The sequence below is a fragment of the Antechinus flavipes genome, chromosome 3 (genome assembly GCF_016432865.1).
Source record: "Antechinus flavipes isolate AdamAnt ecotype Samford, QLD, Australia chromosome 3, AdamAnt_v2, whole genome shotgun sequence".
Classification (NCBI taxonomy): Eukaryota; Metazoa; Chordata; class Mammalia; order Dasyuromorphia; family Dasyuridae; genus Antechinus; species Antechinus flavipes.
The window spans coordinates 37,232,600-37,246,317 of NC_067400.1; the positions used below are offsets into that span (position 1 = coordinate 37,232,600).

The following is a 13,718-nucleotide window of genomic DNA, read 5'->3' on the forward strand; positions in this document are numbered from 1 at the left end:
GATCACCGAACTTTTTTAAAGCTGAAATTGACTTTGAGATCATCTGATCCACACCATTCATTTTACAAATGAAGAAGTCACTTAACTAAGGTCACAGAGTAAATTATTGGCAGAATTAATAATGAGAAATACAATGTTTAGTCCATGACACTATACTGCTTCTACTCAGAAACTTGATAAACTCATTGATTCAAATTCTTTTGTAAAATGTTAGCCTAAATTAATACTCACAAATCTTAATTTGGAATCATTTAACAAAAATTTAGTAGTGGTTGATCAGAAGATAAAACCAGGTTTCACTTGGAATTATAGTCTACATGAAACCACAGATCTCATACAGCAGATCTCTAAAATGAATGCAGAACTACTTGAAGAGAAATCTGTAGAATCATATCCTACAGTAACATAACTATATAAAATTTAATTTCACAATGCCACCATTAATAAATTATTATCAAACCTTACTGTAATAACTGAGGCCCTGCTCTAAAGCCATCGGCCTGATCACTTAAGATATAAATTGAATGACAAGATTCAATCATACTGTTGGAGCTTTAAGAAACCTAAAAGAAAAATCATCTAGTCCAGGGTTAACTGTTTTTGTGTCATGGATTTCTCTGGCAAACTAGCTTTTAGTGCTCTCCACAAAACTGTCTTTTGTTTATCTGAATTCATAAATTAAAAGATACTGGATTTCAGTTAGAGGTTAGTGAAAGCTGTAACCTCACCCCTGAAGACAAATTCATGAATCCCTTGAAATCTACTCACAGATTCCTTAGGGGTGTGATTAATAAGTCAATTCTAGTCTAGTCTAGTCTAACTAACTACCTCATTTTATGTATAAATAAAACAAGGCCCAGAGAAATATCTGAGCAACTCTGTTAGTAGAGACAAGTTGAGCACTCAGGCCTTCTGACTTCACTACATTATCCTGCCTTGCCTTCAGAAACTCATTTCATGCTCAGTAGAAGCATCAATCGCCCCTTATAATATTATTCCTTTTATATCTTATTTCTCAGGAATAATTAAGCATGTTAGGCAGAGTATACTTTTACTTAGCATCTATTAGTCCTTTAATAAGGATGCAATTTGACTTTTTATGTCCTGTTTCAACTAAGGATGATTTTTTCTTTCAATGCAAAGTTGTCGCACAGAATGAAATATTAAAAAATAATATTTTACCTGACTGAGTGTTGTGTCACCACATGCTTTCCTAGCATCCTAAAGGAAAGAGAAAAACACATATTTAAAATAAATTTAGATGTTTTGAATAGTTTTGAAAAAGGTCAATTTTACTGAAAAGCATTAAGATTTACAATATTTTATATTCTTAGGGAAATGGTACCAGATAAGTACATAGTATTCTAAATGATAAACCTCAATGTAAATTTACTGTAATGAGATCTCATCTATTTGTTTCATTCTAAAAGCAGCTAAGGTTGTTGAACAGTTCAAACATCAAAGAAAAAGAATTCTCATAAATTTCCTTTTACAGAAATCAAGGTAATTTTATAAGTGAGGAAAAAACTTCATGCTTCCACACTTTGTAAAATCCTCAATTCCATACCATTACATCACAAAGCCTCAAGGTGGTCAGGTACCTTCAATATGGGGTCTTAGAAAGAGCAATTACATGCTACTAAAGTGTTATGAGCCAGAACTTGAAACAAGGCGTTAACTCACCGGAATTGATAGAAACAATGCTTATGTTTACACCTTTGAGAGTTCACACTTTAACTCACACATTAGAATTCACAAGTTTGGGAGATTTACAAATTACACCTCCCACAATCCCACTCTTGGAGGAGGAGTCAACCGTTGGGTTCACACCTTTAAGAGATCATATATAAAGAAGCTCTTGGAGCCTCAGTAAGGAGTCAGTGGAGAAGAGAGTTCGGGAGATTGAGAGCCAGAATTCAGTTGGGAGATTCAGAACCAAGATTCAGAGAAAGCTGGAGGCTGAAGCTGGCAGAGGCAAAGGACAAGCTGCAAGAGCTCTCAGAACCAAGCAGAGAGATAGGCCTCTAAGAAAGCTAACTGGGCTATTTTGGAAGAGACAATAAAGGATTTTAACTTTTAACAGCTGGCTGCATTTGGAGTGATTATTACTTGGAACTGAAACTAAGGCTGCCTCCAGAACCTCCCCAAGAAACCTGCTCCCAGAGAACCCTCACATTTTAGAAAAGAAGAGAACACTACACTACAGCACTTGGAAAAAGAGTCCCTAGGCCCAGTGGCTCCAAATTTCAGACAGAGCCCCAAAGATTTAGTTCACTGAACTTCAAAGATCCAGAGGTACTAATCCTAGTAAACAGAAATCAGCACAAGATTTCCGGGCAGAAGTACTCATATCCCAAAGTGCAGCAGGATACAAAGACTGCCCTAACACAAATTCTCAAGTCTGCCTGAAAACTGAAAAGATGAATAAGTAAAGAAAATGCCATATGAGATTTAAAAAAAAAATGACTAACTCTAATGCCATACTAGGGAAGGCTCTTATACATTTAAGTCAGTTTCTTATATATCTTGAAATTTATGCCTTTACGAGAAGAACTTGCTAAAAGTCCCCCCTACTCCACCCCAGTTAAATGTTTTCCTTCTAATGTTGTAGTGGATTTATTTGTGCAAAACAAAAACTGTTTTGTTTTCTCTAGTCTCTGGTCATGAACTATTCCTCCATGGACAGCACACGAGGGTAATTCCTTTCTTCTTCTTCTACTTGGTTTATAAGGTAACCTTTTTTATCCAGGACATGTGTCCATTTTGAGCTAGTCTTGGTATAATCCTAATTCTGCCAGATTGTGGACCAGTGTGTCCTGCAGGTTTTGTCCCCCACAATAAGAGCTTGCCTTGGTAGTGGGTCTTCACGTATAATCCACCACTTGGCTCATGTCCTTCAGCATGTCTATTCTGCTCCACTGATTAACCTCTATACTTTATAAATGGGACTCAATTATTTTAGGTCTGCTCTGCTGTAATATGAGAGCTGCTACTGGGAAACATTCCCTTCCTTCCCACTTTCTTTTCTCCCCTGAGATTCTTAACCTTTTATTCTTCAACATCAATTTATTTATTATTTGGATGTATTTTAGATCCTAAACTCTGCTAAAGTTATTACTTATTTCAATTAGTTCTCTATATCCGATCATAAGAAAAAAAGTGATAATTTAAAACAGAAATTGGTGTTGTGCTTTGCCAAAATCCTTTTCTGTATTTACTGAAATAATCATATGAATACTGTTGTTTTTGGCATTAATGTCCATGTTTAAAGATTTTCTAATTTTATACAACTAGGTAGTAAGAGTTAGATACAATTGAGCAACATTTTAAACCAACTCTGGTATAAATCCTTTTCCTCCAACTTAACAGTATTTTATTTTTTCCAAATATACGTAAAGATAAGCTTACATTTTTGTAAGATTTTGAGTTCCAAATTTTTTTCTCCCTTCCTTTCCTTCCTTCTTTCCTCCCTCCTCAAGATAGCAATTATCTGATATAGATTATACAATACAATAATTTAAAACATTTTTCCATATTACTCATGCTGTGAAAGAAAAATCTGACAAAAGGTAAAAACCACAAGAAAGAAAAAAACAAACAAAAAAGGGAAAATAAACTATGCTTCTGCATTTAGTCTCCATATTCTTTCTCTGGATGCAACTGGCACTTTTTATTTCTGGCTTAAATCCTATCTGTCCATAGTTTAAATCTTTGTGATACATTGCTGTAGTTACCTTGATAATATTTTATTTAAAATTTTTGTATCAATGTTTATTGAGGAATTTGGTCTATAGTTTTCTTTCTCTGGTTTGCTTCTCTTTGTTTTAGATATCAAAATCCCATTTGCAAATCATTTGTGAAATACTAGAATTAATTATTCTTTGAACATTTAAAGAACTCATCTGTAATTGCAACTGGATGCACGGATTTTTTCCTTTGGCAGTTTATTTAATTTTTTTCTGACAATGTGGCTATTTAAATTCCTTATTTCTTGTTCAGTGAACCAGGGTATTTTGTATTTTTGTAAATATTCATTCTTTCCCTTTAAGTTGTCAGTTTTTTCAGTATATGATAAGATAAAATAGCTTCTTAATATACTTTATTTCTTTATTTGTAATAAAGTATCTTTTTTCCATTCTTGCCACTTATCTTGTTTTAAAAAATCAAGTAATGATTTATCTATTATTGGTTATTTAAAAAAAAAAAAACTTCCAAATATCTGAAGACAACTTATATTCTCCTACTAATCATCCCTCATTTCTTTAATTGTTCCTCATTATATACTTCTGAGTCTTTTTTATCATGTTTAGCTATCCATTGTCAAACACATGAATTTGCTAATTTTCTTCTTTTTTAAAAAATTTTTTATTTTTGGTGAGGCAATTGGGGTTAAGTGACTTGCCTAGGGTCACACAGTTAGTGTTAAGTGTCTGAAGCCATATTTGAAGTCACAGCTTCCTGACTCCAAGGCCAGTGTTCTATCCACTGAACCACATGACTATCCCTAATGTTCTTCTTAAAATGTAGGACCCAAGGTGTCAAACATTACTAAGCATCTACTGTGTTCAAAGTGAGAAGCCAAATATAGCACAGTGGACAGATAGCCAGCCTCAGAGTCAGGAAGACCTGAGTTCAAATCCCCTCTCTGACCCATCCTGTTCTCTGGACCATGGCAGTCACTTAACAGTTTAGTGCTCTAGGCAGCTCACAAAGATAATGAGTGACATAGTGGCTGCATTGGGAATTCCCTAAGTCAATGAAATCGCATATTCCCCACTCAAAATGTGAGCCATTGGTGATACAAAAAGAAAAATAAAAACAGTCTTCGACCCAAGGGGCTAAATTCAATCAGAGGAAAAAAACACTTATCAATAAAATAAACATAAAGCAATTTGGGGGGAGAAATACTAATGGCTGAAGAGATTTAGAAAGGCCTCCTGTAGCTAAATTTTGAAGACAACTAGGGACTGCAAGAGGCAAAGATAAGGAAGTGTATGTCAAGGATGGGACTGGCTAAGGCACAGAAATAGGAGACAAAAACTCCTGTGTGTAGTAGGGGAAGGCCAGACTGCCTGGAATACAGAGTGCACGAAGTGAAATATTGAAAACAGCCCTCAGCCAGTTTGTGAAGGGCTTTAAAAGTCACACAGTGGTCTCAGAATTGAAGACAACATTACAAGGATGTGACCGGTATTCAAGACATAATGTTAATAAATAGAAGATGATACTGACTTCTCTGGAAGTCAAAGGAAAATGTTGACTAAGGAGAATTTATAATCAACTAAAATCCCAAAGTCTCTTTCATTACTCTACAGTACTCAATACTGAAGAAGCACAAAAGCCAGTCAAGAACTTTCTGAACTTGACTTCTGATAGACATCTGACTTTGTGTAAAGAAGCACTATCCAAAATTTGTAAAGAAGACACTTTAAATGAATATTTTTCCCCCTTGGCATCTTCTTCCCTCCATTGAAATGAACAATGTCAGGCATACCATTTCAAAAAGGAACAGAACAGTGTGTGAGAAGCATTTTTGATGGCCAAGGGAATTATGCCAGCTGCTAGTGAGCGCCCTAGCCAGGATTTCACTGTATATATTTTGAGTTAATGTAATGAACCTCTCCACCTAGCACAGTCATGGAATGGTGGTCCAAGCTGCCAGCCATAAGCAGAGAAGACTCTCTGTTCTTCTAGTACAGGAAGGTGTGCAGCATTTTACTGGATGGAAGGAGAATAGCATTCAGTGTTCTTTTATATACATATAAGGCTTCCAAAGGTGTTACAGCAATCTCAATTAATAGGAGTATGTTTCTTTTTCAAATGAAAGCTGATAAAGTAACTTTGGATGATGATCAGTTTTCTCCAAGATCATTCCTTAACTCTTAACAATCACTTGCATACTTACTTGAGAGTGTCCTTGGAGGTTTGGCCACTGGCAGGGAGCAATATCTGGATGTCTCAGACATTTTGATGAGGACTATGCTAAGTCAATGAACGTGAAAGAATTTCTTACAGAATCAAAATTATACGTTAACAGGTTTGTTTTGGGTTTTTTATTGGGCCTTAAGCCCAGAGTAGTCAGCCAGTCAACAAGCCTTTATTAGAGTTATGATGTATTTAAATGGAATATGTATTGTTCTATAAGAAATGATAGGCTCATTTTAGAAAATTCTAGAAAGATGTGTATGAACTGATGCTGAACGAAGCAAATAAAATCAAGAAAACCATAATACACAGCAACAAAGCGATTGTGGGATGAACAACTATGTCGACAGACTTGCTATTCTCAGCAATTCAGTGATGCAAGGCAATTCCAATAAACTTTGGATGGAAAATACCATCTGCATCCAAAGAAACAACTATGGAAATTGAATGCAGATTGAAAGATACTATTTTCATTTCTCTCCTCCTTCCCTGTTTTTTTTTCTTTTTCTCATGGTTTCCTTTTTGTTCAGATTTTTCTCTCCTCACATGATTCATTTGGAGATATATAAAAAATGAATATATATGTATAACCTTACAAATATTTTTAAAAAACACTTATTAAGCCTCTACTGTAGTACACCAAGAACTGTGCTAAGTGTTACTGATTCAAATAAAAGCAAAAAAAAAAAAAAAAAAAAAAAAAAAAAAATCCTGCCTTCAAACAGTTTATATCCTAATGGGAGAGTGATGATGGAAATGTGAAGCTATTTATACAATAAGTGCTACTATGACACCCATTTTATAAATGAGAAAATCAAGGCAGATAAGCTAAATGACTTGCTTAGTCATACAGCTAGGTGTTTAAGGTAGATTTTGACTCTTGTTATATCTGCTCTCCTGTGGCACTACCTAGCAAGTTGCCTACTCTGCTCTGAGAACTGTTCTAAATGAATTTAATTGGTTCAATTGCTGTACAATGATTTGCACAATGCTCTTTATTTTAACAAAAAAGTATTAAGCAGAACTAAAGCATCAGGTATTACCTTGATCTGACCCCGAAGCTGCTCCGCTTCCTGTCGTAATTGCTCCAGCTCACTCATCTTTCACGCCTGTGTTCGTCTCGCACTCAGTGACAAACAATACTGCTGAAGACAACTGTCAAAAAAAAGAGGTTTATTTTCCCATATAAATATTAATCGCTTTAAATGTGCATATGCAATTTTTTGCATTCATTAGAAAATTTAATTAAGCTAGGTACTACTCCAACACAATTATCTATTTAAAAAGGAATGTTATCAAAGTGAAAAGTGGGGAGAAAAAACTTAGCTAAAGTATTCAGCACGGATGATAGGAATAGTGCTGTTAGAAGGGAGTAAGAAATAAATTTAAATCATCTTGAAGTCAAGAAGAGGATTAGTGATTTGATTTTAGGAGCAAAAAGAGTAAGAATAATTTAAAAAACAGCAAATTTTAACAATAATGAAAATCATAATTGCAATTCATTTATGAAATAAATATGAAAATCATAATGGAAAAGCCAGAGTTCAACTCTAAAGTTTAAACTTTCTGACAAATATCACAAATAATACCAAGTTATAATTGACAAGCAATTATTTTGTGTTCTCCTAAATACTGGAAATCACTGGGAACAAAAATTGGCATAGCCATAGCCATTCAAATGTTTCTATTAAAGATGTATCCCCTGGTCCCATATAGTACATCATAGTCAATTAGCTAACCAAGCTTTTATTAAGTCCCTCCTACATGCTAGACACTGTACATAGTGCTAGGAATAAAAAGAAAGGCAAAAAATAGTACCTGGCTTTCAGTCCAGTTGGGGATTCAACATACAATTAACTATGAACAAACAAGTTATATACAGGATAAATTGGAAATAATCAAAAGAGGAATGTCATTCCCATTAAGAGGGATGAGAACAAACTTATTACAGAAAGCACGACTTTAGACTTGAAGGAAATCAGGGAAACCAGAAGGCAGAGATGAGAAGGCAGAACTCTAGACCCATATGACAGCTAGAAACAGTTGATCCGAGTTCTTGAGGATGGTATAAGATTTAAAATGCACGTTTAGGAAGGAAGGGGCAATGATCTGCAGGGCTTTAAAAGATAAACAGAGGATATAATGTTTGATCATAGATGCAACATAGAGCCAATACAGTTCACTGAGCAGAGGATAACAGTGTCAGACTTAAGCTTTGGGAAGATTAATTTGACAGCCAGATGAAATACAGAGTCAAGTGGAAGAAGATGAAGAAGAAAGATTGACCCACCAACTACTGTACTAGTCTAGGTCTGAAGCAATGTAAGTGTACACCAGGATGGTAACAGTGTCAGAGGGGAGAAATGGACATGTCTAAGAACTGTACAAACTAACGGGCTTGAGAACTAATTATCAATGGGCAAAGGAGGAACAGAGGAGTTGAGATGAAGCCTGAATCTGGAAACCAAGGGGACTGAGAGAACAGCGGCACCCTCTACAGTAATAGGGTTATTAGAAAAAAAATATTTAAATTCAGTGAGAGGGGAAATCTGCTAGAGAAGATGAGATCACTATTCATGTACAAGAGTTTGCCTTGGCAAAGAGAAGGACCACTTCATTATCAAAGACAAGGATGAAAGAATAAATAATGAAAAGCATGGAGTAACATGAGAGGATGCCTTCGCCTCCTTGGCTAAGGAAATGGGATGGAAAGCTATGGGAAGTCTGAGGAGGGATGAAAAGGTTTAGAAAAGGGAGATACTGGAAATGGCAATGGGGAGCAATAAGTATTCTAAATCTCCCAACCAGTGAATCATGGGGATAAAGTCTGGCCAGGGCTGAAGATATCAGGAGGAAACCAGGTTGTAGTGAGTACAAGATGAAAGCAGTAGAAAAGAAAAAGGTTAGTACAATGAAAACTTATCTGTTAACAATAAAGCACAAGCTTTAAAAGGAGGATCTTGGAGGAAGAGTTGAATTGAGGGGGACAGGAAAAGGAAGTTGTCACTTAGAAACCAAAAACAAGGTTTGAACAATAGCAGCAAAGAGATCACAATTACTAGGAAACTTTTGTGTCTGCCACCAGAGTCCACTCTAGTACCTAAAAACACTGCTAAATTAGGTGAATTCATCAAATTTTCATTCATCATAAATGGAACATTTGAAAAATCATTCTCAGTTCTCTTTTGAACATGGAGAATCCCAATAACAGTATTACCTTTTTGAATTGGGTCTGAGAATATGACAGTAACAATAACATCTGGAGAAACAGCAGCCACCAACACTGCTTTGGAAATAAAATTAAGAGAAACAGTATCTGTATTAATCCTTCCTATGCATTTCGTTCACGTCTAACCTCCTCTCAGACTGAGTTTCTCTAGAATAGACTGTTTGCATGCTGTATAATTTAATGTTTTAAAGTTCACAAAGCACTTCCTTTACAACAAATCCACACTGCAGACAGTACAAATACAAAAGTTCTCATTTTAAGGTTGAGTAAGTGATTTATGGTCATAATCAGTCAATAGCATTTAAGTGGCTACTATGTAAAAATCAGGGAAAATAGATTGATCAGCAGACAAAGTGCTAGGCTTAAGGTCAGCAAGACCTGAGTTCAAATCTAGCCTCAGACATTAGCTCTATAACTCTAGACAAGTCATTTAACTTTTGCTTGCCTTCATCCACTAAAGAAGTAATTGGCAAAAACTCCTCTAGTATCGTTGATAAGAAAACCTCATGGACAGTGTTAGCATGATCTGGGCCTTGGAGTCACAAAGAGTTGGAAGCAACGGAGTCTTTCAGAACAACCTGTCAGGTAACTGTAGTAAGCCCTGGGCATACAAAGAAAGGCAAAAATAAAAACAAAAAAATAAATCCCCTGCTCTCAAAAAGCTAACAATCTAATGATGGAGACAATATACAAACAGCCATGTACAAACAAAATTGTAGATCTGCTGCCTCCAAGTCCATAATCAGGTCTCCCTGACTCCTATCTACTAGGGTACCATTTTATCAAGGAAGAAAATATATAAGCTTATGTAAAATAGACAAAAATCTATCTACATCTGTTATACACACACATCTATTTTTAATTTAAAAGACTAGTTTGACAGGTCATAGAGTATATGGAGGGGAGTAATGTAAAATAAACTTGGATAGGTAGGATGGAATTAGATTGAAAGGTTTTAAGTACTAAAGATGAGTTTTTGTGTGGTTCTTGAGATAATAGGGAGTCAGTGGAGTTTATTAAACAGGGGAGTGATATGTTTAGATCAATACTTCAAGAATTTCATTTTGGAAGTTGTTAAAACAGTCTGAGAAGTGATAAGTGCTGAAAAAATAGTAGGCATATAAATGCAAATGAGAGCGTGGCTGCAGGAGATATTATGGATACAAAAGACTTAGTAACTGATTGAGTATAGGAGGTGAGACAAGATAAGCAATGAGCCCAGGTGACTAGAAGGATGATAGTGTTTGCAAAAGAAGTTCACTGGAGAGAAGACCATGAACTGTTTCAGATGAGCTGAGTGTGGGATATCTAGATTGAAATTTGTAATAATACACAATGTTAGAAAATGACATGACTAGTTCTAAGGAGAGAAATTTAGACTGGATATAGTGTTCCAAAAATCTTAGCTTAAATAATTATTAAAACTATTATTAAAAATTAAAGCCATCAATAACAGTGTTAATAACTTAAACCTGAACTAAGGCTTTGGGGACACTATATATATTTAAAGGTTATATGTGTATCAATAACAGGATTCACAGAAAGTTAATGAGGTCACTGAGAGAACATGTAGAATAAGAAAGGTGAAGGACAGAGACCATAGGTACAGCAATAATTAGAGAGCCTGCAGGTTTCCTGCTCCCCGCAAACTGCTAGTAACTTTCCTTCCATGGTTAACTTGTGTTTTGTATATGTATATACCTATATAACATGTGTTTGTGTATACATACATGTCACCTCTATTAGAAAATATGCAGGGATAGTTTCACTTTTGCCTTGTTTCCCAGTAAATACTCAATAAATGCTTGCTGATTCATATAAATTACGACCACTTCAATCAATCAACAAAGTTTATAAAATTCTTACTATTTGTGAGTTACTATGCTAGGCATAAAATGGTATTAATATAATGAGTGAAACTATCACAACTTTCAGGGAACATGTAATTTTCTAATTGCTTGCCTTTTAAAAATTTGCATTTTAAAAACGTATTTTTAAAAATGCATAATTTTAAATGAATTAATATAGATGTAAATGCAATTTATCCTCTTCACTAGTTCTTTGGCTTTATTCAACCAGGATGACTATAGCAATGCTATCATAACAGATGTCTCAGAGTTGAGTTTAAAATTTCTGAAATTATTTGCTTTGACTTTGGTGCCACATGTCAAGCAATTATAGTTCTGATGGACAATTCTAATTACTACCAGCTAGAAAAACAATCATTACAATGCTTAATGGGATCATATTGAAAATTAGAGTCTAAAAACTGTCTTTTAAAAAAATCTAACAGAAGCGCTTTTAAAAATAAAATCACAATAAAATCAATCTCTTGTGTTTGGTTAGGTCCTTGACAATATGGAGAGGGTCGATTTAATTTTCCAAACAAGCCATTTTCTGCTTCTGGGATTTAATGTAAAAAAATGTAAATGTTAAGTAATAGCACTATTACTGTTGTTATTCATTGTTGATAATAATTAATAACTATAAACATATATATTTGTTATGGGAAAAACACAATAAACACTGTAATTTCTTGCTTGGATCAGGGAAAATGGCATGTGAAAAAGCAGTGCTTGAAGGTTTCAACTATCATAGCGACCTGGATATCCAAATTTTATGTTACTATTTACTAACTATATATATATACACTAACAATATATAATATTATTCTTTATCAAAATAGAAAACCAAGAATTTTTAAAAATAAGCCATTTTTGGAACGGAATTGCATTTTTTCTTCCTATTTTTCCTGTGAAAAAAGAGGCTCTATCTACCATACCAATAATTCTTGACTCCTGAAAGGATATGTGAATGTAATAGATTGACTGGATAATTTTTTGGGGGGAAGGATGTGAAAGAAGAGAGACTGTATAGAGGAGGAAGGAGAAAAAATTATTTAGGATGGACATGTAAATCTTATTAGGGTTAATTTTATTTTGAGTAGAATGTGTGCACATTTATTTGGCCATCATCTAATTTACATAGGAAATTTTTTTTGCCTATTCTCTTCAATGTCACTATCCTTTTGAAACTTTAATTTTAAAATATAACATTAATCATTTTTACTTATCTCTGGAATCATAAGACTTTGTTGTTGTTCATTTCAAAAGAAACAATATGCTTTTTCTCCTCCTAAGTCCAAAATAATCACATTAATTTACAGCATAATATGTGAATTTAGTGTAATTACTATATTACTTCTTAAAAATCTGATCACATATTCATACCCTTTGAAGCTCAAAGGGAAGGGAGAGCCTACACTGGGTGGTCTCATCCTTAGAACACAAAGAATTATCCTAAAAATCTGCAAGTACAATCAATTGGTCTTTTTAAAAAGAGAGAGCAGTTCAATTCCAAATATGTGATCCAACACATTAAAGTTACTTTATTAATATTATAAAACGTCAAGCAATAGTAAACACAAAATACATGAGCAAAAGTGAGAGTCAAAAGCTTGAGATTTCTTTTTCCATTCTAACAAAGGAAACTATCAACATTTCTCTTGCATAAAGAATTTCTGAAAATCAGAAGGATTGGCCATTATGGATTAGAACAAAGTTCACTTCCCATACAGGCCCTTTCATTTGTGAAGTCATTCTTTGATTTGTTACATTAAGAAAAAGAAAAGATACTACAGAACTGGAGAAGAATAAATGTTCTTCCCCCTGCCAAAAAAACAAAACAAAACAAAACAGCAAAGAGTTGGGAAGAAAGTTTACAAAAGTGGGTCCAAATTAATTTACTTCTTGGCAAAATTCTAGCATTCCTAAAAGAATAATTTGGTAAACATCTACAAAAAAAAAGCCACAATCTCAAAAGGCTCTGGATAGCGTCAGAAAACTTCTGAGTTGCCTCAAGGCATGGTGGGTTCCTTTCTGTTCCACATTTGGACAATTCTAACAGGAAATTTTCTTGATATCAAGCCTAAATTTGTTGTTTTGCCATTTCCACATAATCTAATCCCTCTTCCATATGACAGCCCTTCCTATAAAAAACAGCTATCATATTCCCATTAAGTCTTTTCTTTTTTATTTTCTTCAATTATTACTCCAAAGATATGGATTCAGGGCTCTTCATTCTAGGTGCCTCCCTGGGAACCTCTCTAGCTTATCCATATTATTTTTAAACTGGGCAGATATATTACCACTATAAAGATGGTCTTTTCTTTTTGTTATCAGTACTGTAAAATATATAAAGAATTTATGACCAAAGAATAACTAGAGATCATTATTGATTACAAAATAGAAAATTTAATTATATCAAATTGAAAAGTTTTTGTACAAAGTTAATGCAGACAAGATTAGAAGGGAAGCAATAAAATGGGAAAACATTTTTACAGTCAAAAGTTCTGATAAAGGCCTCATTTCTAAAATATATAGAGAATTGACTCTAATTTATAAGAAATCAAGCCATTCTCCAATTGATAAATGGTCAAAGGATATGAACAGACAATTCTCAGACGAAGAAATTGAAACTATTTCTAGCCATATGAAAAGATTCTCCAAGTCATTATTAATCAGAGAAATGCAAATTAAGACAACTCTGAGATACCACTACACAC

General features: G+C 34.2%; 1 protein-coding gene across 1 annotated transcript in view; it reads right to left on the bottom strand.

The window, feature by feature from the left end:
- The window catches only part of GNB4 (G protein subunit beta 4), a 46,514-nt gene that overhangs the window by 14,561 nt on the left and 18,235 nt on the right, over positions 1-13,718 (bottom strand). Inside the window, exons 2-3 of the mRNA XM_051983209.1 lie at positions 6,969-7,080; positions 1,183-1,221 (exon numbers count right to left, since the gene is read on the bottom strand). Of these exons, the coding sequence (XP_051839169.1) occupies positions 1,183-1,221; positions 6,969-7,025 (96 nt within the window). The 5' untranslated portion in view covers positions 7,026-7,080. The remainder of the gene's footprint in view (positions 1-1,182; positions 1,222-6,968; positions 7,081-13,718) is intronic.